The sequence below is a fragment of the Gekko japonicus genome, unplaced genomic scaffold, assembly GCF_001447785.1.
Source record: "Gekko japonicus isolate JY-2015 unplaced genomic scaffold, Gekko_japonicus_V1.1 scaffold21, whole genome shotgun sequence".
Classification (NCBI taxonomy): domain Eukaryota; kingdom Metazoa; phylum Chordata; class Lepidosauria; order Squamata; family Gekkonidae; genus Gekko; species Gekko japonicus.
The window spans coordinates 188,987-215,917 of record NW_015173122.1 but is presented as its reverse complement, the minus strand read 5'-3'; the positions used below and the strand labels follow the sequence as shown (position 1 = coordinate 215,917).

Genomic DNA, 26,931 nt, shown 5'->3' with positions numbered 1-26,931 from the left:
CTACTTGAGGGGGATGAACATTTCGAGGTTGCGAATATCCTCGACTCCACACTGAAACGTGGTAAACTCTGGTACCTCATTGAGTGGGTGGACTTCGGACCCCAGCACCGTGAATGGGTGGAAGAAGGGGATATTCGGGCCCCTTATCTGATTCGCATGTTCCATAAGGAGTTCCCGGACAAACCGGGAGGCCTCCCGCCCAAACCGGGAGATCTCCCGCCCTGCCCGGGGGACGGTGGGTAGGATGTGTTTTGGAGGAGGCAGTATGTCAGCAAGCTGCCATTCTGTTCTGTGTTTCTTGTACGCTTGTACTGTTCATTCCCCCCCCCTCTCCCTGCTAGCCTGTATTTTATTTTGCTGTAATGCTAAGCCGAACATCTGGAGGACGTGGTGTAGGAGGAGAGCTTGAATGCTAGCTTGTTGCCTTTAGAGCCTGGGAACTGCACCTGTATTATGTCTGGAGATAGTAGTGTTCCCAGGGATTGAGCGCGCAACCGTTTCCCTTTACCCGCCAGCGGGAAAGTGACCCATTGGTTCGGTACCTGGTTCAAATCCCTTTATTATACTTGCCCTGGCTGTTTGTACCCATTCCTAACAAAGGACTTGTTTGAGTATCTTTCCAAAGCTTTGAAATAAATTTTGCTTTTTTGAAACGTGGATTTATTCTCGATGCTTGGGGATCCAACAGGGGCTTCCTGCACTTGAATGAGATGATGCGCTCACATGAGTCTTGGCCTCTGTTTGGGGAGCCAGTTTGGTGTAGTGGTTAAGCCTCTACCGACTACTGGAGAGTTTGTTCTATTGTTGATTGGGTGCCCGGCTTTGAATGATTATAATAGGATAGAGTTTTTTCCTGTAATACTGGTCTGAAGGCTTTTATACACTGTGAGTGCTGTGCTAAGGATTAGATTATGGGTGTGTTCAGACGGGGCATTTGCAACGGTATAGGTGCCGGTTGGAATCGGTGTACTTACCGGCGTTCACACGGCGAACATCTGCCTTCCGTCCGTAACCCTTGCAAAGAGCTTTAAACCGTTGTATTCTGCCACTAGGTCCCCAAGTGGTGGTATCCTGAGTGCAACGGTTGTAATCGCTTTACCCCCGTCTGATCGCTCTCCAACGTTGTAGAGCCACTTCCGTTCGGAAGCCCGAGGTTTCCGATTTTCGCCCGCCTTTTTTTTTTTAGGTCGGCGGTATGCGCTTGGGTGAAGCTTCGCCCCAGCGTTTGTTTGTTTTTTAAAGAAAAGGTCCTTAGTTTAATGTTTTATAGAGTCCAGGACCTCAGGGAGGCCAGTTTACTCTTTAAACTTTAAAGGTAAGTCCTCTCTTCAGGGCATGCTTTTTGGGACGGGGTGTTTTGCGCATGCGCGAAGATCGCCATTCTATGGATGGCTGCCTATGCGCATGCACAAACTGAGCTAAAAACAACAACCGCCGACCAATGTTTCCCCTAAGCTGTGGATTCTTGTGAGCAAAAATTCTACTTTGTGAGCTCCTGGCATTAAAGTTGTGAGCGAGCGATTTGGCTGCTGCATAAATCAGATTGCTTTGGAGCCATCCTTCCTGAGCTAAGACAAAAATGTGTGAGCCGGAGGCTAAACATTTGTGAGCTAGCTCACACCAACACAGCTTAGAAGGAACTATGCCGCCGACGCCCGCTGTGTGTGAACAGGCATACAGCGATGGGCTCCGCAGACAGGAGGTAAGTGTGATCGCGTTTCAGCCGGCATAAACTGCAACGGTTGGAACCGGTGCAGTTTATGCCGGCTGAAACGCCCCGTCTGAACGCACCCTATGAGTACTTTAAGAAGTAGTGTGAACTTCTTGAACGAAGATCACAATCCGGAGTCTTCGTCCTTGTCTGTGTACCATTTATGGACTTGCACTATTCATGGACCTGTACATTATATGATGTAATTTGGTTTTACAGATACATGTGGTCCTCTGTTACTCTTGTCATATAAATTTACTCTTTTTGCATGACTTTTTGAGCACTTGTGGTCTGCCTTATTTGTACAGTGCCTGCTTGCTTTCTGCAGCTAGAACTACAACAGGGACCACACACTGAATCCCTCACACCTGATTCTGCTTAAGATTCTGGTCCTCAGCCTACATATGCTTCTTGAAATACTGAAGTCCGAAGATCATTGTTATGCTATGATTCCTCTACTATACCATGATCAAGATTGAAAGACAGTAGATCCACATGTTAAAAGAGAGCTTCCCCACCTTACCTAGATCCTCTGAATATACCCAGTTGCCATGTTGGAAGAAGGAGGAGGAGGAGGAGTTAGATTTATACCCTTCCCTCACTCGGAGTCTCAGAGCGGCTTGCAATCTCCTTCCTCTCCCCACAACAGACACCCTGTGAGGTAGGTGGGGCTGAGAGAGCTCTGAGAAAACTGCTCTTGAGAGAACTATGACTGACTCAAGGTCACTGAGCTGGCTTTGTGTGGAGGAGTGGGGAATCAAACCCAGTTCTCCAAATTAGAGTCCACCGTTCTTAGCCACTACCAGGGGTCATTTCATAGAAAAAGAGGTTCAGGAGCTCATTAGCATAACTCATTAGCATATGCCACACCCCCTGACATCACCGGAACTGTGTCAGAAGGCAACACCACCGCTCCACTGGACTGTTTTGGATTGCTAGCTATTGGGGGGGGGGAAACATGCAGAGCTGTCCTCGCAGAGGAGGGAGAGCTTGTATCTGAATAAAACCTGGTCTTAAAGGTGCTACTGGACTGTTTTGGGCAGGGGGGCTCTGCAGCTTACCTGGCTGCTTCTTGCTCTGACTGAGGGCTGCTGGGAGCAGGGGGTGGGGCTTGTTGCATGTGCCCACCCCCTGGGCTCTTTACTGCCGGAGCTCCGCTCCTGTGCGCTCCTGCAGGAAATGACCCCTGGCCACTACACCAGACTGGGAAATGCTCCTGTGTTGTATACGTGTATGGCCTGAGCACATGTGAATTGGCTACTGAATTTTCCAGGGTTCTGGTTTGTACATACCAAAATACACATCTGGTTTACAAAATACACATCTTGCTCCTGTTCAGGCCACATGGCAACCACACGTATCAGGAGCACTGTGGATAGTGCACGTTCCTGATAACACAGTTGCCGGGATGCCAGGATGCATGGAGGTCACATCAGAGAAGGGCTTTCGTCTCTCAAATATTGACATTTAATTTATACAAAGAACTTGGTATTACTCTCCTGATGGAGGGCAAAGACATTTATAGGTTTCCTGAGCAACCCAAGGATGACTGAAATACTGAAAGACCATAAACCAGACTACGGGACGCAACGGCAGCACACTGTACGTGTAAATGATGTATACTGTAAATATAGATGCAACACACACTGTGCGAAGAAACCATACAACATTGCATACATCTTGCAAATGGATCTACAAGGCCTGCAGCAGTGAGTGGAAAACCAAAACCACTGGCAAAAAATATTCTAAACAATCACACAAAGAAATGACATAGGGTATATTCACTTAAGGAAACAGAACAGGATTATCCAGAAAACTCTCCCAAAGCCAGCAGATGGTAGAAAGTGGACAGACTGAGCACAAAAGTGCCAATTGGAACAATGGTTTCCTTGCTACGCTTGTCATTGGCATACTTGTTGTTAATAAATTGCTGCCTCCTTGCCATCCCCATTCCTCTATGGAAATCAAAACCAGATAGCGAGGCACCAGAATAGCTATCAGATTGGAAAGCTCCTGCCGGTTCCTGGTTGTCAAAAATAATATTCTTATTTGTAGTGTGTATAAATGTCCAGTTTGGTGTAGTGTAGTGGTTAAGTGTGTGGACTCTAATCTGGGAGAACCGGGTTTGATTCCCCCACTCCTCCACTTGCACCTGCTGATGTGACCTTGGGTCAGCCACAAGCTCTGGCACAGCTGTCCTTGAAAAAGAGCAGTTTGTGTCAGAGTTCTCTCAGCCCCACCCACCTCACAGGGTGTCTGTTGTGGGGAGGGGAAGGGAAAGGACTTTGTAAGCCGCTCTGAGACTCCAAGTGAAGGGTGGGGGATAAATCCAATCTCTTCTCTTCTTCTTCTTCTTCCTTTGTACACCTTGCTAGCCTTTTGCCCCCGCAGGGTGTGAGCCCACCTTTCCCTTGTGTATGCTCCTCTAGTGTTACATGTGCCTGCGTCTCTAGCCAGTGGCTGTTTCCTTATGTGTCAGCTCTACACACACAATTTGGTTCTGTGCATGCTGCATATTTGAGTCCCTGCTGGATCAGACCAATGGTTCATCTAGTCCAGCGTCTTGGTTCCCACAGTGGCTAACCAAATACCCTGAAAGGACCAGAAGCAGATCCCCAGGGCCAAAGTCCCCCACCCATTGTTGCCCCTCAGCAACTGATATTCAGAGATATGCTGTCTCTGGATATGGAGGTTCCATTTAAACATCAGAGCTTATGGCCACTGTTGAACCTGTCTTCTGTAAATACGGACTAGGCTGAGAAGTTGTGTCCGGCCCACACATACCCAGAGAGTTTCTTGTCAGAAGGGGATCGGAACCCAGGTTCTCCCCTGCTTCTGCTCCAACACTCTGGTCCCCTTTTTCAATCCACCGCACTGAGCAGCTATCACTATGTCCTGTAGCAATGAGTTCCACAAGTTTTTAAGTTTTGTGAAGATACAATTGCTTCTGTATACAGTTCTGACGCTAACATCGCAGGAGGTATAGTCGAAATTGAAGCACGGGTTCCTTTCAAGAGCATGTTCCTCTTCGCTGATTGCTTTGCCCAAGAAAAAGGTCAAACTATTTTGCGCAGGAAAAGGAGTATTCAGTTTTTATGCTTTTTCTTTTTTCTTTTAAGCAAAAACGGCAGCTCAGAAATCAACACACAGCAATAACGGATGTGCTCCCTGGAATCTGTGAGCTTTCTAAATTGCCTAGCAATTTGCATTAGTCTGTGTGTGTTTGCAGAGCTATGTTTAAATTAATACACACTCTGGAATGCTTTGCAGCCAGAGGGGGTTTTAACCGTTTTCCTTGCTAATGCAGCAATTTGAAACCCATTAAGGCTAAGCTCCTTAGACTTGCATCTATTTTAATCAGAGACCAGGATATCTGAGTTAACCATTTTAGGCTGGGTTTATTATTTTAAAAAAAAAATCCAAAAAATCAGCAAACACATCTTGCAATCTAAAAAACAGTGTACAAAACATTCTCCCAATTGTCGTTCATTTCAGTATTTTTAGATATAAACTGCAATATAGTTATTATATATGTTACTTTTCTATATTCTAGTCTTTGTTTCAATGGGAAATATGTTTTGGACGATCTCCTGGTCCCCATCCAATTGGGACATAATTGTCAGGGAGTGTACTCCTATTCGAGGCATCCTTTTTACCCATTTTCAAATACAGAAGATACCCCCCCCCCGTTTTATAGACAAAACCCAAATTTGTGCAGTGAGGCCCTTGACAAATTGGGACAGGAGGGAGCAGACAGGAATGATAGGGCAATTCTCAAGCATGAGTTCACCCCGACATGCTTAAAGCACAAATGTGTGGGCTGAACTAAAGTCTAAAGGTAAAGGTAAAGGTTCCCTTGCTCGAAAGCCAGTCGAATCCGACTCTAGGGTTGCGGTGCTCATCTCCGTTTCAAAGCCGAAGAGCCAGCGCTGTCCGAAGACGTTTCTGTGGTCATGTGGCCGGCATGACTAAACACCAAGGCGCACGGAACGCTGTTACCTTCCCACCGAAGTGGTCCCTATTTATCTACTTGCAATTTCTTGCTTTCGAACTGCTAGGTTGGCAGGAGCTGGAACTAGAGACAGGAGCTCACCCTGTCTTGCGGCACCCGGGTCTTGAACCGCTGAACTACTGACCTTCCACAGCCTGCACACAGCCTTCCACAGCCTGCAGTTCAGCGTCTTAACCACTTGAGCCACTTGAGTCTAGCTTTAAACAAAAAATGGAGCATGTGGGCGGAGGGAGCTAAACAGTGCCAGGCCTTCCCTCACTGTGCTATGGTGCTTGAAGCGTTTCTTGAGGCCACATTCTAATATCCCCTCCTCAAACAAGTCCCTGTTTTGGAAGCTGAAATGTTTGACACTTAAGGGGGACACACATCCTTCATTAACATTTCCAGCACATTATGGATGAAAACAGGAACGCACGTGTAATATCCACATTTCTGGAACAAAGATGACTGGTGGAGACTCTTTCAATCTGACCTCCCTATGATCACACGTTGCTATAGGTTCTGTTTCACACATTACATTCATTTATTTGGCAATGAATTTTCCCCTGCACTGATTGTGAAGCCAGGAATTCTCCTTCTTTGGAGGTTTTCAGATAGAGGCTAGAGGGCCATCTGACAGCAATGCTGATTCTATGAACTTAGGCAGATCATGAAAGGGAGGGCAGGAAGAGTTGCATCAGTGCTTACTTCTTGTGCATCAGCGCTTACTTCTTAGTTCTTGCATCAGTGCTTAGTTCTTACACACTAGGGCTGCCAAGTCCCCCCGGGGGGCGGGGAAACCCCCGCCCCAGAGACCCGTTCCCCAGCGCCGCCGGATTGGGCCCCGGGGGGAACTCCGCCCCGACGTGCGCATCACCCGGAAGTGACGCAGGCACGCCGGGCACGCTGGGGCGGGGCCACGGCCATACAAGGGAAAACTCTATGGCGTCCTCCCATCACTTCCAGGTGACATGCATGCGGCGCGCGCACAGGACGCCAGCCGGGAGCCCCCCGCTCCCGGCAAATTTACACTTGGCAACCCTATTACACACCCAGGGAAATGCTGATCGCCACTTTGGGCCCAGGAAGCAATTTTTCTCCAGACCAGTTTGGCCAGGGGTCCTGGAGATTTTTTGTCATCTTCTGGGCATGGAACAGTGGTCCTTGGGGGTGTGTGGGGGAGGTATTTGTGAATTTCCTGCATTGTGCAGGGGGTTTGACTAGATGACCCTGGAGGTCTCTTCCAACTCTATGATTCTATGATTCTTTCTGTTCCTGTTAAAGAACATGAGCAAAAAAGAAATGGTCCTAAAACAGGTTATCAATCATTCAAAACAGATCTCAGCAGTGGAAGTATGTGAAATGGCAAGGGGCACTCCATGAAATTGCTGAACGGTCGGGTTAGAATGGATAAAAGGAAGTACTTCTTCACCCAAAGAGTGATTAACACATGAAATTCACTGCCACAGGAAGTGGTGGCGGCTACAAGCATGGACGGCTTCAAAAGGGAATTAGATAACCATATGGAGCAGAGGTCCATCAGTGGCTATTAGCCACAAGGTATAGATAGGGGCTCTGGGGCAAGTGATGCTCTGTCATCTTGGTGCTTGGGGGGGTCAACAGTGGGATGGCTTCTAATGTCCTGGCCCCACTGGTGGACCTCCTGATGGCACTGGTATTTCTGGCCACTGTGTGATACAGAGTGTTGGGCTGGATGGGCCTTCGGCCTGATCCAACGTTGGCATCTCTTATGTTCTTATGTGTGTATCGCACAGTACCTTAGTGTTCATGTGGACACTAAGGTTCTGGCTGGAGATCTCCTGGGATTACAACTGATCTCCAGGCGACAGAGTTCAGTCCACCTGGAGAAAATGGCAGCTTTGGAAGGTGCGCATGGCATTATACCCCACTGAAGTCCTTGCCCTCCCCGAACCCTGCCTTCCTCAGGGTCCACCCCCAAAATCTCTAGGTACTTCCCAACCTGGAGCTGGCAACCAGTGTTCTCTCTAAGCCGAGCTAGTGTGAGCTAGCGCACAGTTTTTTAGCCTCTGGCTCACACATTTTTGTCTTAGCTCAGGAAGGAGGGCTCCAGAGCAAACTGATTTATGCAGGAGCCAAGTTGCTCGCTCACAACTTTAATGCCAGGAGCTCACAGAGTAGAATTTTTGCTCACATGACTCCACAGCTTAGAGGGAGCACTGCTGGCAACCCTTGGAGGGATGTGCCTATTAGTCACATACTGTGCCATTCCCCAACCTCTATTTGACTTTTAGAGACTCTAAACAGAGAGCTGAACACCGAAAAATAACACTGCCAGGAAATTGCACGAACAACTGTTTATTTACGACATTTACATCCTGTCTTTCTCTCCAGTGGGGGCCCAAAACAGCTTATATTGTTCTCCTCTCTTCCATTTTATCCTCGCAACAACTCTGAGAGGTAGGCTAGGCTGAGAGCGTGTGACTGGCCCAAGGTCACCCAGCCAGCTTCCATGGCAGAGTGGAGATGTGAAACTCGATCTCCCAGATCCAGGCCCATAGCTAGGATTTGGTGCCTTGTGGGGAAAATTTATTTCTCGCGGGGCTGAAGTTCTCCGTGCAGAAAGAAAAGCCATTTAGCCAATAGAAAGCTGTTACCAGGATAGATCTCTAAACTGCAAGCTGTCAACCACTTTAGAATCATAGAATGTTAGAGTTGGAAGGGACCTTGCAGGTCGTCTAGTCCAACCCCCTGCACTCTGCAGGAGCGTAGCCGGAAGACAGCCCTACAACATACCCGAAAGATGGTCGTCCAGCCTCCCCTTGAAAACGTCCAGCGAAGGAGCATCCACCACCTCCAGAGGCAGTTCTCAGATGGTAGTTCTCAGCTGCTGCAAGTTAATCACTTCTGCCAGCCTAAGCAACAATTCTGATAACAAGCCGGCAGGTGGAGGTGATCACTTCTATAGTCAAGTGTCATAGCCCAGCTGGTCTCGAAGGCAGGAGCAGGTCAAAGGAATGTTCACAGCACAGTCCAAACAGTCCATGGTCAGTTGTTACAGTCAGAGAGAGTCCAAAAGCATAGTCAAGCCGGTCCAAGAGTCACAGGAATAAAGCAGAGTCAGGAGTTGTGGTTGCAGGATTCACTGGGAGGTGACGTGTTGCTTCCACAAGTTGGCCACAGCTCACATCCAGCTTTAAGTAGCTTTTCCCTAATTAGACTTACCTGCAGCTGGCAAGTTATCAAGGCTCCTGTAATGACTCATCTTTAGCTGTCGACAGGCCATTAATCTTTCACTCTGTCTGTGTTCTTGCAAATGCCTTCTGATTTTAGCCCTTCTTTCTATGGGGGGGGAGAATCTGGGGGAGTTGTGCGTGCCTCTGGAGGTACTTGCTCCCGGACTTCAGCTGGCTCAGTATTATCTGACTGGAATTCCTGAATGTCCTCTGAAGTCATCTTTTGCCATGCTGGACTCAGGCTTGGCTTCAGAGGAGTCCTTACTCACAATGGGCTCCAGTTGCCAATCAGACTGGTTAGGCTGCAAGTCAGACTGGTCCTCACCCAGGCTGGGCTCAGGCAGCAAGTCAGAGTCTGGCTGCACCTCAGGCTGAGGCTGGTCCACGACATCAAGAAAAACTCTCTTAAAGGAGACCAGTTTCTTGACAGAGAGTTAGAAGGGATCCTAGAGGTCACCTACTCCAACCCCCTTGGCTCAGTGTGGAATCAGTCAACTAAGCGCCCCACTCTGCTTAAAGGAGGGCACACCTTTAAAAAAAGATTTTAAGTGATTGGAAAAAGCATCTACAGGAGAAATTATTGTGAGGCTGTGCCCTTAAGAAAGGGGACGGAATCCCCCAAAGCCATACCATAGCTACGGGCCTGCCCAGATCCTGAACCAACACTCTGACCACTGTACCACAATGTGTCAAACTCAGTACTTCGTTTGCCATGATGATTTCTGTTTTCTGTGATGCTTTTGCTTTGAGCTGGAAGGAGGGAGTGATTGGGGGAAGGAATGTGTGGGAATGAGCTTTGCTAGACGCCTGTAACAATTTCCCAAGTGGCCTCCTGAGGAGGGAAGATGAAGTGTCCCTGAAGCCTTTGCTGCCAGGAGTGCTGCTATAGATACACTTTGTAGTTTGCAGGTGTGTGTGTGTGGGGGGGCAAAGACAGCGCATCGGCTTGGTGGGACCAGTGTGACTGGACCATGGCATGGGGGGGGGGTTAGTTTGAAATGGGTATAATAGTGGGCCTCCAGTTCTGGCACAAGTTGACTTGCACCTGTATCAACTGCATATCTCAATAAACAAATCTTGCACATGAAGAGTGTTGTTGGGAGTGAGTACGTATGGGGGTCTGACGCACTGGCTGCTTAAGAAGGCATCCTCTGCAGGAGAAAAACAGGTGCAAAATATGGACAGTGAGTTACTGGGGAAGTCCCAATGAGCAAGGGGAATCACTGTGAAACAGACACAATGGGAGTGTGTGAAAGGGCCATAACTGAGCATCCATTCTGCATACAGATATCCCCAGATTCAGTCCCTACTGCCACCAGCAATAAAGGGCTCCAAGTAGCCGGTCTGAGCAAGAGATCTTTCTCTGTCTAAAATCTTGGAGAGCAGGGGAGGCTTTTTTTGATGGGACTAATGGATAAATAGGAAACACACGTGGAACTTTGTTTTTGTCTATGACAATGGCTGCAAGACTATTATATGCTCAAAAATGGAAAACTTCAACAATACCTACAATGGAGAAATGGCTGGTAAAGACGATGGCGCTAGCAGAGATGGCCAAACTTACTTCTTTGGTTAGGGGAAAGGCCCTTTCCAAATGTATTGTTATCTGGAAGCCCCTTACAGACTTCTTGCATAAACTGATGATCTGTGGGTTTGAAGATTAAGAGGTAAAAATGTAAGACTGCAGGGAAAGGAGATGTACTTCTTCTATTGCAGCCCTAGAGTAAGGGTGTAACAGGTAAATGAATATTTTTCTGTCACAGGAAACAATTGGTAGTTATTCCTTTTTTTGTTTCTATTCAAGTGCTTTAACTGTATTCTCTCCCCCCCTTTCTTCTTTTTATGTTTTCTTTAAAATTCTTAATTAAACTCATTAAAAAAAATAAGATCTTGGAGAGCATCTACTAGTCATAGTTGATAATACTGCACTGGAACTTGCATTTTTGGCATTTTATAGACAAATGCAGATGCATGGTCTTCAGGACCTCTGAGCCCTCAGCTTAACATTCCTTATAGGATTTGTTTAAATAAAAAAAAACACGTTCCTTATAGGATTGTTGTGAGGATACAATGGAAGAAAGGAGAACCATGCAACATCACTACCAGCTGAAATTCAGAAGTCATATCATGATATCTTGCGACATTCTAGGAGTTGCCCTGATCTCTATGGTTTTTACCATAGAGATCTGGGGAAGTCCTAGAGCATCACACAACATGATGATGTCACTTCTTGGTTCCCAAATGCTCCAACCACTATATGGACCTGGGCTTGCAACCCTAGGGATTGCCTCTGCTGTAGGAAGACGCTGGGTTGCAACCTCCCAGTATTTTGTGATTGACCCCAGTACCTCCTGGTGGCTGTTTTGTGCTTCCCTCTGTGGCAACCATTGTGTGGCAGTACCCACTCCCTAGCCTCAAAGTTCCAAAAGTGCCTACAGGCTCTATAAGATTATGGATCATCTCTGTTTCAGCAGAACAGCCACCTTACACCAGTGCCCATCGCCGCAAAGCCACATTTAGAATCCGGCCATCTCGTAAGGACCCACAGAGAAGCCGGATTCCATTTACTGTTAAGCGACCATTGCTCTAATATCAGAGCCAGTGATTCCAGACCTGGAATTTATTTGTCAGTTGCAACTTTATGCTTGTCTCTCCCTCTTTCTCTCTCCCCCAGAGATGAACCATATATTTGACAAAGAGCTCTGAAGACAGCTACCCAAGGCCTTGCTAGAAGGTGAAGAAAGGTTATAAGTGTTACCTTGCAACACTTACAAGGAGTTAATAGCTAAAGCCAAGGTTTCATCGCGTCCCCCCTCCTTTTTTGGTACTGTGACAAATGAATTTTTGATTCAAAGCTTGCATTATTGTTATACACAGAAGTTGGTGGAGTGCATGTGAAAGAGATGTGTACAGACCAAAGTGGCACCACCATTCACTCAGCTGCTACAGGCAAATCCACGCATTACAAAGTCCATGCTTGCAATTTGCCTGGTAAATCCCCAGCCCTTGACACCAATCCCATGCCCATCCCAAAACTGAGTAGCTAAGACAAAACCGTGTGCTCCAGAGGCTAAAAAACTGTGAGCTAGCTCACACTAACTCAGGTTAGAGTGAACACTGCTGGTCATATTTCCCATCTATGTGCAGTTCCCACCTATGTGCACAGGCTGTCCCTTGGTGACTGGGAATGTTTTAAAAAGCCAAACCACTGGGGCAGAGCTGATGCAAAATGCATGCAGATTGTCTGAAGGTTGCATGCTGCGCTGCCAGTGAGTCAAAATGACTCATGTTGAGTCAAACTGACAAGACAGCTGGTAGACCTACACAACTAAATCTCACCAGCATCCTTTAATACAATGTTTTGCTCATGCGAATCCCCAGATCAGATCAGTATCACAATAAGAGGGTAGACAGGATTGAAACCAACCTAACCCAAGCTCAAGACATATCTCTTTTTTTTCCCCCTGCTTGCCCATTGTTGATGGGCAAGGTCTATTAGTTTTTTAAAGAGTTATATAAAACAAAAAAGAGAGAGCCATACACTTCAAAAGTATCTAGCCATTGCCTCGTTCATAACATCTTTAGATACATAATTCCCTTTTTCCCTTTGTTAATCTATAGTCCACAACAGATGTCATTAAGTAAAATTCTGTTCCCAATAAACAATTCATTTTTTCTATATCCTATCTTCTATTACTATTATTAATCAATTTTATAACAATAAAACTATAAAAGAAAAAAAAACACAGGTATTGCACAGCAGTTAGACAGTTCAAATTTCTTATATAATATCAATCTAGTCCCTTTAAGATATCCTTTCATATTTTTAGCATTGTTAGCTTTCAACATCCCCTTTGTTTGCCAACCTAAACGTAGTAATTTATATTTTCTCCATAGCATCAGCTCTCAACTTTACAATGCCAATATACTTTCACCACACACTATATAGTCTACACTTTAGGAGTCAAAACTACCCTATAATTTTTTTTTATCAACCATCAGTTAGAACATTACAAACATCCAAAACATATTGCTTCAAATAACCCAACCATTACTTCTAACTTTCACTAATCAGTTAAGACAATAAAGATAGTCAATATTTGTAACTACAGATTATATTCTTAATCAGTCATTTATCAAGTATCAGTAGAGGTTCATAGAAAAGAAGGAAGAATGAAATAATATATGAACAAATGTGTGTTGTTGTTGTTGTTTTTCTTTTGCAGCTTGAGAGTTCACTTTAGGTAAATCTTCTCATTAGTCAGTTTCACCATGCAAACAATCAAGATATATTGCTACAAATTAGTTATACAGTTTATATTTCTTCTGTTTCCCCTGCAAATGTGCTCAAGACATATCTCAAGGAGGTTACAGCCAGCAGGCAACCAACCAATTGCTCTGTCAGAAAGAATCTCCCCAGTTCTGAGAAGCTGGAATTCGGTCAGTGACCTTGTCACTTACACATCAAACTGACCATCAGACTCCAACATATGCTATATAATATTGGGACACTTACTTGGTTGGCCGGTAATCTGGTATGGAGCGGTCTAGTGATATTTTCTCACTGAGGTAGGAATTGTAGCCGTATTTCTCATGTGGACCCTTGGCTTTTTCTTCCTCCTCCGGGGAGAGGGTAGCAGGTAGTCCACCTTTACCACGGCCACCATAGCCTTCAATGAGGCCCAAGGATTTTGACAGACCTTGAGAGAAAAATGAGAGAGAGAATTGTAAAAGGCTGCTGTTTGGAAGCATGGTACCACATCATACCTTGGAAGAGGTGGTAGACGCCCATCTGTGTTTCTAGCAAATCTGTTTTGGACAATTAACACTGTGCAGATACCATCACCAAAGGCAAAGGGAACTTTGTAGGCACCCTTGTTAGAGAAGATTAGTTTTTTAGCATAAAAGATGTCCTGGAAATGACCTAAAAGACAAAGGGCTCTCCCGCCTTCTCATTTTTGTCATGTGTCCCTATTGCTTTGGGTTTTTTTAAAATTACTGCATGTTTTTGCTCCCTCTAGTGGTTGATTCGATATTACATCACTGTATGTCCCGCATAAAATCTGCAGGGAGATATGCTGGACATACAGCGATGTAATATCGAATTGACCACTAGAGAGAGCAAAACACACGTGGAAAAGGGTTGTAATAAGAGTTTAGGCATAAGAACATAATATATGAGAAGCCTGGCCCCATCAGACCAAAGGTCCATCTAGCCCTGCATGCTGTTTCCAGCTGTGGCCAATCAGATACTGCGAGGATGTCCATAAGCAGCCTCTAATAATCAGAAGCATTTGGGTTTTGCACTTGGAGGTCCCAGTCCACTGGCCCTCGTCACCACATCTTGGGTTCCACGAGCCAACTGCTAATTATGTAAAGCACCACTTCCTTTTGTCAGTTGTAAAGCCAAGTGCTTATCATTGCTTCACCCACTGCATACGTCTACAGCACACCTGAGCATCTTCCTAGTGTGTGCACATGCTTTTGGATGCACCTCTTTCTCATCCCCCAAATGAGTTATTACAGCCTATATATATAGATATAGAGATATAGTTAGATAGATAGAGATATATAGATAGAGAGAGCGAGAGAGAAATACAAATGTTACATACATAACAAAATGTCATGTCTTACAAAATCATCTGGCTTGATCTTCCAAAACAGAATAACAGGTTAACAACTGGAGATAAATATTTCTTGAAAATATAGCTTGTTTTCTCACAGATATTTACACGTTGTTAATGTATCTGTAAACATAATAAACCAGGCCTGGAAAGAATGATGTGTTTACTTCTCTGTTAACAGTATTCTAGCAGTTATAGACAGAGATTCTTTATGTTCATATTCTTTTTTTACCTCCTTTGTATATAGCCCAACAAAAGTATTTGGGGATGTGAGAATTTGCAATTCACTATTAACCTCTAACATACTAAAAACATTATACCCAAATATTTTAATGATAGGACATTGCCAACAAATACAGCAAAAGGATCCAATCCATTTATTTCATCTCCAACGTAGTTTAGAAGCTAGAGATGTAATTTTAGCCATTTATACTTTCTCTCATTCCTATATTTAAAGATAAGTTGCACAGAGATGTCGGAAACCTAAGCCAAATATCTTCAGCACAAATAATATTATCTATGTATCTAATTCTCAACATGACAGATACCTAAATCTGGAGACTAGAGCCATGAACAGACAAGACATATATTTCTACAGACCTGGAAACAGCCCCAGGTTTGCAGAAAAATCTGAAATCTTAAACAACCACCACCACCACCGGGGTGTGTGTGTGTGATTAAAACTTCTAAAATGATAGAAGCAGTGTCTGTAGTTTTAAGAAACAAATATGCCTAGTGCTGTTGCTAAGCAGCCGCAACAATCTGATAGAACTATGGCTTGCCCAAGGTCATCTAGCAGCTGCGAGTGGAGGAGTGGGGAATCAAACCTGGTTCTCCCAGATTAGAGTCTGCACACTTAACCACTACACCAAGACAGGGTGTAAATGAAGTAAATAAATATAACTGAAGATGGAGGGAGATAATAGGTAGGTTGGATGATGAGAGGGAAGGAGAGAAGGAAGCAGGGAAAGGTCAAGATACGGGGGTTGCTTGAAGGAAATAGTGTGCAGAGGAGGATACAGGGGGAAATGAGGTACCCACTGCAAGTCCTTGCAGGTCCCCCACCATGTAACTGTGCTTGCCCATGTTGGCATTACATAACTCGATCTTTCCCAGCTGGCACTGGGATTACTGGACCCAACCCAACGAGCACATGGGGTTGCCAGCCCATGGCTGAGGACCAGTGGGAGAAGGGAGAGGTAGGGATTTCCTGGGCTGGCAGTGTCCCAGTGTGATGGCGTCATTTCCAGCACAACCAACGCTGGGGGTGGCAATCTAGCATGATCACAACAATCTTGCAAGTCAGACAAGTTTGAAAAAGAGTGACTGGCGTAAAGTCATCCAGCAAGCTTCCATGGCAGTGTGGAGATCTGAACCTGGATCTCCCCAGTCAGCTGTGGTCACACACACTAAATAATCCACTTCCAATCCACTTTCAGTGCACTGGATTTTAATGGGTGAACTGGCAAAATCCAGTTGGAAAGTGTACTGAAAGTGGATTGGAAGTGGATTATTTAGTGTGTGTGTGTGTGACCGCAGCTTGAATCTGATACTCTGATGAGCTACAGGGCAGTTCTGTATTGACTTTCCCCTTCGTTGTTTTACCAAACCCAAGTTGGAACATAAAATACCCCCCTGCATTGCATGCTGCTTTCACTTTCTTTGCTCATCAGATTTTATGGTACCCTCTATACTGCAGGCTGCTTTTACTTTCTTTGATCACTGGGTTTTATGGTATCTTCTGCATAGATTGATGGCTGTCCAGGGGTGACATCACAGTTAGTATGGCATTGCCCCAGGGTATTTGAACGTGGTTCTGAGCTGTACCTTTCCCTCAGGGTTGAGAAAATGTGGGGCGAATGCCAGATGCAGAATCGCCCATAGCTGACTGACTGTCATTTAGAAGCTGAACTCAGCACCTCAAAGGACAAAGCAGCATGGATCCCCAAATGAAGGCCACGACATTCTGAGGGTCACAGTAGCATGAGAGAGGAAAGCAGATAATGTTGTTTATTATTTATTAAATATAGAAAATCAGGGCTCTTTTTGTAGAAAAAGCCCAGCAGGAACTCATTAGCATAATAGGCCACACCCAACAGCAGAAACCCATTAGCATATTAGGCCACACCCCTGACAGCACAGCTCATTAGCACATTAGGCCGCACCCCCATGTTACCAGAAGTGTGGTTATCCAGCCACACCCACCTTTTGCTTGTTATTCTGTTTACCTTATTTGTTGTCAAAACCCAGGGCTTTTTTGTAGCAAGAACTCCTTTGCATGTTAGGCCACACACCCCTAATGTAGCCAATCCTAATGAGTTCCTGCTGTTGGGTGTGGCCTATTATGCTAATGAGTTCCTGCTGGGCGTGGACAACTCGGGAGCCAGCCGGAACGCCGTTCCTGTGCGTTCCTGCCCAAAAATAGCCCTGTGAAAATCCTGTAGGAACCTGGAAGAATTGCGCTAGAAACCCATTCTATATAACAACCAAGAAAAAATAAAAGAGTCTTCATAGACGGAGTATCATCTTCATACTCTTTTACTCGTTGTAGTTAATGAAACTTTCCAGAATTGCGTTCCGAGAATACACCATTAAAATAAGAATATTCGACACATTGTTCAGGAGAAGTGTTTACAACTAAACGGAACGCAATTCCTGAAAGTTTCGTTATCTACGAGTAAAAGAGTATGAAGATGATACTCCGTCTATGAAGACTCTTATTTTTCCTTGATTGTTATATAGCATGGGTTTCTAGCGCAATTCTTCCAGGTCCCTATGGGATTTTCTATATTTGTTAATACTGGTTTCCATCTGTATTGCTCTGTTTCTTATTTATTTACAAAATCTAGATCCTGCCTTTCTGCCCAATCAGGACCACTGAGGCAGCTCACCATTCAAAAATGAACACTATAAAAACGGTATTGCGAGACCAATTGAGATCAAAACTAAAATACATACATAAAAAACACAGAAACCTCAATTAAAACATAGGGAAGAGAGAAGGGATTGTTGAGGGAATGCCAGATGAAACAAAAAAAAACTCTTCACCCACTGGCGGAAAAGAGCGATAGGAGAGCTAATCCTATCAATGAGTGCCAGGCTCCAGGGCTCTTTTTTTTAGCAGGGACTCCTTTGCATATTAAGCGACACTCCCCTAATGTAGCCAATCCTCCAAGAGCTTACAGTAGCTCCTGTAAGAAGAGCTCTTTAAGCTCTTGGAGGATTGGCTACATTAGGGGTGTGTGGCCTAATATGCAAAGGAGTTCCTGCTACAAAAAGAGCCCTTGCTGTGCCACACAAGTTGTATCCAAAAGGTGAGGAAGGAAAGATGCAAATCTAATCAGAAGAAGAAGAGAAGAAGAGATTGGATTTGTACCACACCCTTCACTATGTGAAGGAGTCTCAGAGCAGCTGACAGTCTTCTTTCCCTTCCCCTCCCCGCAACAGACACCCTGCGAGGTAGGCGGGGCTGAGAGAGCTCTGAGAGAACTGCTCTGGAGAGAAACAGCTCTGAGACAACTGCAGCTGACCCAAGGTCACCCACCAGCTGCATGTGGAGGAGTGGGGAATCAAAGCCAGTTCTCCCAGATCAGAGTCTGCGCTCTTAACCACTACACCAAACTGGCTCTCATACCTAGGTTAAGCACCCTTGTGAGTTTTCCCTGAAAAACTGATGACAATCTGATGGGAATCCTGGTATCCAAATCCAACCCATCCTCTGCTGCCATCAAAACCCAATTTGCCTTCCGTTCTGAGGAGGTGTGTGTGTGGAGTGGTGGAAATCAGTGAGTGGAATCTTAGTACAAAATAGAGAACTACCTACAATGAAGCAGCGAGTGACAGTACAAAATAGAGAATTACCTACAATGGACAATCTAAAAGCCACTTTAAGCTTCCATTACAAAAGAAAACAAAACAAAACCTTTGGGTCATTTTGACTTTGTTTCAGTTTGCAGAGGAACGGGTGGCAAAAAAGGAGAAAAAGCCATGTAGGTTAAGGTGGGATGGAGAAGCAAAGCAATATTTTATGACATGCATCACTATGTATCATAGAGAGATGTACCACCTGATTTCTTACATTTATTTAAAGGGGAGAGTCACACACCCCTCATTGTCAGGCACCACTGAACACTTTGATAGATGAGGCTTTATTTTTAGCCGTGATATTTATTTTCCCATCTTCTCAGCCAAGAGATCCTGGCCCGGGCGGCGTGTTTTCCATTCCTGATTTCAATGGAAGGTATTCAGTAAGCACAAAGGTTCGATGGGACAAAGCTGCAATCTGAAATTGTGAAGTTCACTTTATCTATGAGAGCCAGTTTGGTGTAGTGGTTAAGTGCACGGACTCTAATCTGGGAGGACTGGGTTTCATTCCTCCCCCCTCCACTTGCAGCTGTTGGATGACCTTGGGCAAGCCATAGTTCTGTCAGAGCTGTTCTCTCAAGGACAGATCTGGAAAGAGCTTTCTCAGCCCCATCTACCTCACAGGGTGTCTGTTGTGGGGAGGGGAAGGGAAAGGAGTTTGTAAGCTGCACTGAGACTCCAAGTGAAGGGCAGGGTATGAATCCAATCTCTTCTTCTCTTCTTCTTCCAGGTCTTGGTTTGTAAGTTTGTTAAAACAAAATAGAACTTCCAAGGAAGAAAACCATATGTGCTAGGATACAGTGGTTAAGAGAGCCAGTGTAGTGTTGTGAATAGAGTGTTGGATCCCATGACAAGGGAGACCCAGGTTCAAACCCTCCACTCAGTTGCGAAGATCACTGAGTGACCTTGGACCAGTCACTCTCAGCCTAGGATAGAAGAGGAGGAGGAGGAGGAGATTGGATTTATACCCTGCCCTTCACTACCTGAAGGAGTCTCAGAGCAGCTTACAATCTCCTTTCCCTTCCCCTCCCCACCACAGACACCCTGTGAGGTAGGTGGGGCTGAGAGAGCTCTCTCGAGAACTGCCCTTGAGAGAACAGCTCTGAAAGAACTTGTGACTGACCTAAGGTCACACCAGCAGCTGCATGTGGAGGAGCGGGGGAATCAAACCCGGTTCTCTCAGATTTTAGAGGCTGTGCTCCTAAGCCACTACACCAAACTAGCTCATCGACTTGTAAGAATAAAATAAAGGGTCAATGAGGGTTAGGCTTGCCAACCTCCAGGTGGTGGCTGGAGATCTCCTGGGCCAGTTCCGCACTGTCATTTTTGTCACTCGTTTGTCCCCATTGCTTCAGGGCCCCCCCCCAATGTTTTTTGCTCTCTCTAGTAGTCCCAGAGGGAGCAAAGCACATGTGAAAAGGGTGGGGGTGGGGACCCAAAACAATATGGACAAAAGTGTGGAAGTGGCCCTCGGATAACAACTGCTCTCCAGGCGACAGGGATCAGTTCACCTAGAGAAAAGGTACCCTTTGGAAGGTGGACTCTATGGCATCACACCCCACCAAAGCCCCTCCCCCTCCCAAGCCCCGCCCTCCTCAGGCTCCGCCCCCAAACCTCCAGGTATTTCCCAACCCAGAGCCGGCGACTGTAGTCACGCAGGGCATGCCCTGATATAGGACGGAACAGGAGGCGTGAAGGACCAAGGAGGAGTAAATGAGAAACAGTTTTGTGAAACCAATACTAAAAACAGTTGCTCAAATAAGACAAGTTATAAAGACGAGGCAGAATTAGTACAGGGATACCTACAGCTGCACAGGCCAAAACGCACACAGGAAAGAAGCTGGCTGGAAAGGAACTGCCAATGTCATGGCAACGCTGGGGGTTTTCAAGGCAAGAGACGGTCAGGGGTAGCTTGCCATTGCCTGCCTCTGCGTCTTGATTCTGGAATTAATTTTTTTGTACTTTTTAAAGGTGCATGTGTGTGCGTGTGCACCTGGAAGTCTTGGTGACCCCTAGTGACTAACCCCTACTGGGGCATGGAGAATATTCAGAGGGTGGCTGAATGAAGAAGAAAAAGAAGAAGAGGAGGAGATTGGATTTATACCCCCACCCTTCATTCTGAGTCTCAGAGCGGCTTACAAACTCCTTTCCCTCCCCCTCCCCACAACAGGCACCCTGTGAGGTAGGCAGGGCTGAGAACTGAGATCTTTCGAGAACTGCCCTTTCAAGGACAGCTCTTGTCAGAACTATGGCTTGCCCAAGGTCATCCAGCAGCTGCAAGTGGAGGAGTGGGGAATCAAACCCGGTTCTCCCAGATTAGGGTCCACACACTTAACCACTACACCAAACTGGCTCTCAAAGCCTGCCCCTGCCTCCCAGCTCTGGTATTCCAAGGAGGTTTCCCATCCAAGTACTTGCCAGAGTCGACCCTGCTTCGTTTCAGAGATATGACAAGATTGGGCTTGCCTGGGCTATCCAGGTCAGGGTGTGACTCTGGGATTCTTTGGCCGTCTCCCACAGAAATACTGACCAGGCTGCAGTGACCTGAGAAAGGGCCTTCTCAGTCATGGCACCAAAGCTTTAGAACTCCCTCCCCGGGGAGATCCATCTGGCTCCCTCTGTCAGTGTCTTTCCCCAGCAGGTGAAGACTTTTTCGTTTAGTCTGACATAAAACCCCAGTAATGGTACTGGCCCTGCTTCTAGTGCCGTGCCTTTAACTGAATTTTATAATTTTAACTCTATTTAATTGGTTACATATTTTAATGTTTGTATAAAGGTAAAGGGTGACATCGCCCTGCCAACAAAAGTCCGCATGGTCAAAGCAATGGTATTCCCAGTAGTCATGTATGGCTGTGAGAGCTGGACTATAAGGAAGGCCGAGCGCCGAATAATAGATTCATATGAGCTATGGTGCTGGCGAAGACGCTTGAGAGTCCCTTGGACTGCAAGAGATCAAATCAGTCAATCCTAAAAGAAATCAACTCTGACTGTTCCCTGGAAGGCCAGATAATGAAACTGAAGCTCTAATACTTTGGCCACCCAATGAGAAGGGAGCACTCCCTGGAAAAGACCCTGATGCTGGGAAAGATTGAAGGTCAAAGAAGACGGGGACGGCAAAGGATGAGATGTTTAGACAGTGTCATAGATGCAACGAACATGAAGTTGAGCAAACTTCAGAGGATGGCGGAAGACAGGAAGGCCTGGCGTGAACTGGTCCATGGGGTCGGGAAGAGTCGGACTTGACTGTGCGACTGAACAACAACAAAGGTTCCCTTGCTCGAAAGCCAGTCGAATCCGACTCTAGGGTTGCGGTGCTCATCTCCGTTTCAAAGCCGAAGCGCCAGCGCTGTCCGAAGATATTTCTGTGGTCATGTGACCAGCACAACTAAACACCAAGGTGCACAGAACGCTGTTACCTTCCCACTGAAGTGGTACCTATTTATCTACTTGCAAGTTCTTGCTTTCGAACTGCTAGGTTGGCAGGAGCAGGAACTAGAGACGGGAGCTCACTCCGTCATGCGGCACTTGGGTCTCGAACTGCTGAACTACCGACCTTCCACAGCCTGCAGTTCAGCGTCTGAACCACTTGAGCCACCGCAGCTCCGATGTTTGTATAGTCGTCACCTTTGTGGCCACTGATTGGTTGGAAAGGCAGCATAAAAATGTTTAAAACAAACAGAGAAATAATACGACACCCTGCCAATGAAAGCTGACTTGGAGCACAATTGATCTAACGGTAGGTTGTAAAAATGTTAAATTGTAGAATAATTGGTATTATTGGACAACTTTTACAATTGCTTGTACTTTGCAACAGTTGTGTCAGACTCTCAGTAGAACCACTCTTAACACGGTCTTTTGTTTGAAAGTTTGTGGAGAAGATTTGGTTAACTGTTGAGGCAAACATCTTTGTCAGAACTGGCGATGCCAGGCCTGAGAATCGATAATAAAGATGAGGTCCCACATTCCATGCATATGTTATCCACACCAGCGTTACTACGGTCATGAGAGATATACGACCCAACTAGCCAAGCCCAAAAGTCTTATCTCTCCCAAGGTCGGATTACTATTAAATAGCAAACCCATGTTTGACGCGGAATTTATTAAGCTGCCTCATGCCCAAGACAAGCCACTCAGCCCTATCTAACCTATTCTATTGCCTACTTGTCTGGCAGGAAGTAGGTCTAAAAGCTCTGAAGGCACAGAGGTTCCACCACTGGCAGCCAAAGCCTTATAAGGAGAGATACTGAGGATTCTGTTGGATACTGTAAGAGGATCAGAGAGGGAACGAGCTAATCAAAGCCTTATAAGGAGAGATACTGAGGATTCTGTTGGATACTGTAAGAGGATCAGAGAGAAAGAGCTAAGAGAATTCTCTCACTCAGATACAATTGGCAGTTGACTCTACCCTTTCATCGGTTAGATGTTGAGCCTCTTTGACCATATCTTATATAGAACCTCTGTTCTTCTCTCTCCTACCTGGGCTTGGAACTGTAGCAAGCTAAACTTTTGGAAGTCAATCTGCTCACAGCAAGTTAAATGTACCTACATGAACATGTCATGTGAGAGGTGCTTCTGTTTTTGTAAGTGAAATTTATTTTTCTTGTCACCACTGGAGTCAGATCACTTTTGTCAGATCTCGAGCGTGTCCAGAAGAGGGCAACCAGGATGGCAAGAGGGTTGGAATCCAAGTCTTACGCGGAAAGGCTGAAAGAGTTGGGTATGTTTCGCCTGGGAAAGAGAAGGCTTAGAGGGGACATGATGGCAGTCTTCAAATATTTGAAGGGCTGTCATGTAGAAGATGGAGCAGATCTATTCTCTCTCGCTCCGGATTGCAAGACTAGATCTAATGGGTGGAAATTACAAGGGAGTCGATACCGGCTAAATATCAGGAGAAACTTCCTAACCGTAAGAGTGGTTGAGCAGTGGCACAGACTGCCTCGGGAGGTGGTGGATGCTCCTTCGCTGGACATTTTCAAGCGTAGGCCGGTCGACTATCTTTCGGGTATGTTGTAGGGCTATCTTTCAGCTATGCTCCTGCAGAGTGCAGGGGGTTGGATTAGATGACCTGCGAGGTCCCTTCCAACTCTAACATTCTATGATTCTATGAACAGCATTTCCCCCTTAACTGGGAAACACGGAGAATCAGGGATACTGCATAAAGTTTCTGTGCTTCCAAGTCAAATGATTTTAAGTGGAAATGCCTTATAAGTCAAAATGCTGGGAATGCAACCTGGGATCTTGGTCTAAAAGGAAGTAGGTCTAAAAGCTCTGAAGACACAGAGGTCCCACCACTGCTGCCCCAAATCCTTCTAAATGGAGATGCTGGAGGATGAATCTGGGATCTTCTGCAGGCAAGCCAGGTGCTCCACCATCGAGCCGCAGCCTAGTGCAATGTTTAGCTCGACGAGAACAAAGTAAGAGTAATGGGAGTCAGCAGACTGTAAACGGAAAAGCAAAAAAGGAAATCTGTGAAGAAGCAACGAAGAAAAGCAATCAGAACCGAGATGCTTGAAATTGAGAAAAGACGTTCCCTGTGCGGGAGATTAAAGTGGACAAGGGTAATGATCAGAAAGGGGGAACGAGGCTGTACACTTACCAGGCGAAGGACAATGAGCGAAGATAATGAGATCAAGGAGCAGCGGCAGAGTGAGATCAAAGAGTAAGAGGAGAAGAATCGAGCGGAGAAACCAAACATTCTGCCGAAGGGTCAACATGAATGCGTAATTCACTCCAGAGGAGGATAGAAGAAAGGGGAAATAAAACGTAACCAGGAAGCCGAAGATTCAAAGTTCATAAGCAGCAGTGCACACAATGGGGAAAATAATCTGGTGATACGTACCTTGGTGCTATAAAAGAAAATCAGGGAATGGAAAGGCATCTCTTGAAGTAAGTGGGGAAAGGAGGACACCCATATTCAAAGCAGTGGCCAGACCTCAGTGGTAGAGCACATGCTTCGCATGCAGAAAACCCCCGTTTTAATCCTCAACGTCTGAGGTAGCTTGGCTGAGAAAGCCGTTGCAATCTGCCACCATTCAACAGAACACCACACTGAACTGCAGGGACCAATGGCTAAAAGGCAGGGGCCAGTGAGCCCTTAATTTTGTAGGCAACTTCAATTTAAATGATCAGGCTGCTGCTGAGGCTGTAGAGAGCTCCTGCCAGCTATACAATGGCCCTGGTCACACAGGCCGGAAAATGCGGGGGGGAAGCGTGGCTGTTTGCCTCGGAGCAAAGTAACACACGGCAGCCCGTTCCGTCGAGGTCCTGTGGTTGGGCCATTAGGTGCCGATCACATGGCTATCCTGCAGCGTGGCAAAGAAGCGGCGTGGTGCAATCACACCGGCAATCGCTAGGCACCGCTTCTGTGGCAAACGGGAATTCCCCCCCACAACCGAAAGTTGTGCATGCGCATGATCATTTCTGCGCATCCTGTGGACCCTAACAATCCGGTTTGCGATGGGACATGGATGGGTGCCGGATGCCATGAGATTCAAGTGGAAACGCGATCAGACGCCCACCCTTGTCCCGCATTTTCTGGAAACTAGTGCCTCATATGTGGTAGTTTTTTACTCTGCATCTTTGGCGAGAAGCCACGGGTTAGCCACGGGTGCGCTACGCCTCCCAGATATTCTGGTGTGATCGTGCCCGGAAAATCCGCCATGCAATCGTCGCTCTCCAGCGGCAAGTCCTCCGTGTGAACAGGGCCAATACTGGGCTAATGGTGTGATGTAGGATAAAGCAGTTTGATACCAGGAGTAGAGGACAACAACAGGCACAGGTCTTTTCTGGATTCTCTTTTTACTTGCATGTTGCTTCAGTGTTTCTTCCCCCCCCCCCATTCCTCATGTATTTTTCTCCCTCTAGTGGTCGATTCGATATTACACCAGCGTATGTCCAGCATAAAACCCTGCAGTTTAAATCTGTAGGGAGATATGCTGGACAGAATGTAATACCGAGTCGACCACTAGAGGGAGCAAAATACATGTGGAACAGAACAGTCCCTCCCCAAAGCAACAGGAACACATCAGGAAAACACACACAGAAAAGTCCACAGACAGTTAAAGGAGAAGTAACAACATTAAGGAGCAAAGCTGATGCTGGTCATTGCTCAGGTGGTCTGGATTTGGAAAGTGTGGTTTAAGCAAAAGGAACATGGAACAATTTCATAACAAGTTCTCAGAAGGGATTCACAGTGTCTACTTTTAGATTTTCAAGAAATGCATCTTTTGGTATAGAACCCCCTTGCCAGAAAGGATCCAACATGGGGATTTTCTATGTGTACTTGGGCACCAGGCCCATATGCATACAGTGATACAGGCAGTGTGTGCATATCTGGGCAGGGCCAAGTCACAATTCCCCCGCCCTCAACCCTCATGTGCATGTTGTACTAGAAACATATATGGTGATGATGCTCTGCTGCTTGTGTAGGATCTCTGGATCACAACTAGCTCTACAATTCAACAGTGTTAGCAGACTGTACATTAAGGAGCTGGTACCAAGTAGAATTCGGGGACTACTGCATACGATGTAAAGATGCATGTACACTGAGTTCTTGGAAAGAAGTACTAGATTAATCTGTTTGGGTCCCTTTAAGAAGTTGGCCCAGACACTGATGGTAGACAACTTAACTTGGATATAGTGGCCCAAGTATTACTATGGTGTTCAGCAAAGTCTGGAGCTTTCCTTCTGCACAGGCCACTCTTCCACTGGAGGATGTGCCACCAATGTTCCCTTCTAAGCTGTGGAGTCTTGTGAGCAAAAATTCTACTTTGTGAGCTACTGGCATTAAGGTTGTGAGTGAGCGATTTGGCTGGGTGACCTTGGGTTTAAATCAGTTTGCTCTGGAGCCATCCTTCCTGAGCTCAAACAAAAATGTGTGAGCTGGAGGCTAAAAAAACTCTGAGCTAGCTCACACTAACTTGGCTTAGAGGGAACACTGCGTGCCACTAAAGTTGGAGGAAAAAAATCACCTTGGGCTGGAAGGTGGTTTCAGGTGGTTTCAGATTTTGCTGAATGGAGTGGTAGAGTTGAGACTGGTATTGCTGAAAATACATGGGCTGGTATCCTACCTTTGAGTGCAAGGACTTCTTCCAAATGCAAGGACCCTTCACGCAACAGATGAGCCACTTAAATGGCTGGAGTAGGGTTGCCAGTCTTCAGGTGGGGCCTGGATCTCTCCTACTATCACACTGGATCTCTCCAGGCAACAGAGAGAAAATGGCAACTTTGGAAGGTGAAAATGGTGAAAACCTTTGGAAGGCTACTTTGGAAGGTGAAAATCTTTGGAAGGAGAAAATGGCTACTTCGGAAGGTGGACTCTGTGCAGGGGTCATTTCGTAGAAAAAGAGGCGCAGGAGCTCATTAGCATAACTCATTAGCATAACTTATTTACATATGCCACACACCCTGACATCACTGGAAGTGTGTTAGAAAGCAACACCCACCACTCAGGCTCCACTGGACTGTTTTGGATTGCTAGCTATTGGGGGGGAGGAACATGCAGATCTGTCCTGGAAGAGGAGGGAG

The 26,931-nt window shown here is 46.0% G+C and overlaps 1 protein-coding gene across 1 annotated transcript in view; it reads right to left on the bottom strand.

Annotated features, from left to right (window-relative positions):
* Positions 1 to 26,931, bottom strand: part of LOC107119379 (putative polypeptide N-acetylgalactosaminyltransferase-like protein 3) — a 198,541-nt gene that overhangs the window by 60,143 nt on the left and 111,467 nt on the right. Inside the window, exon 2 of the mRNA XM_015421841.1 lies at positions 13,434 to 13,617. Within this exon, the coding sequence (XP_015277327.1) occupies positions 13,434 to 13,617 (184 nt within the window). The remainder of the gene's footprint in view (positions 1 to 13,433; positions 13,618 to 26,931) is intronic.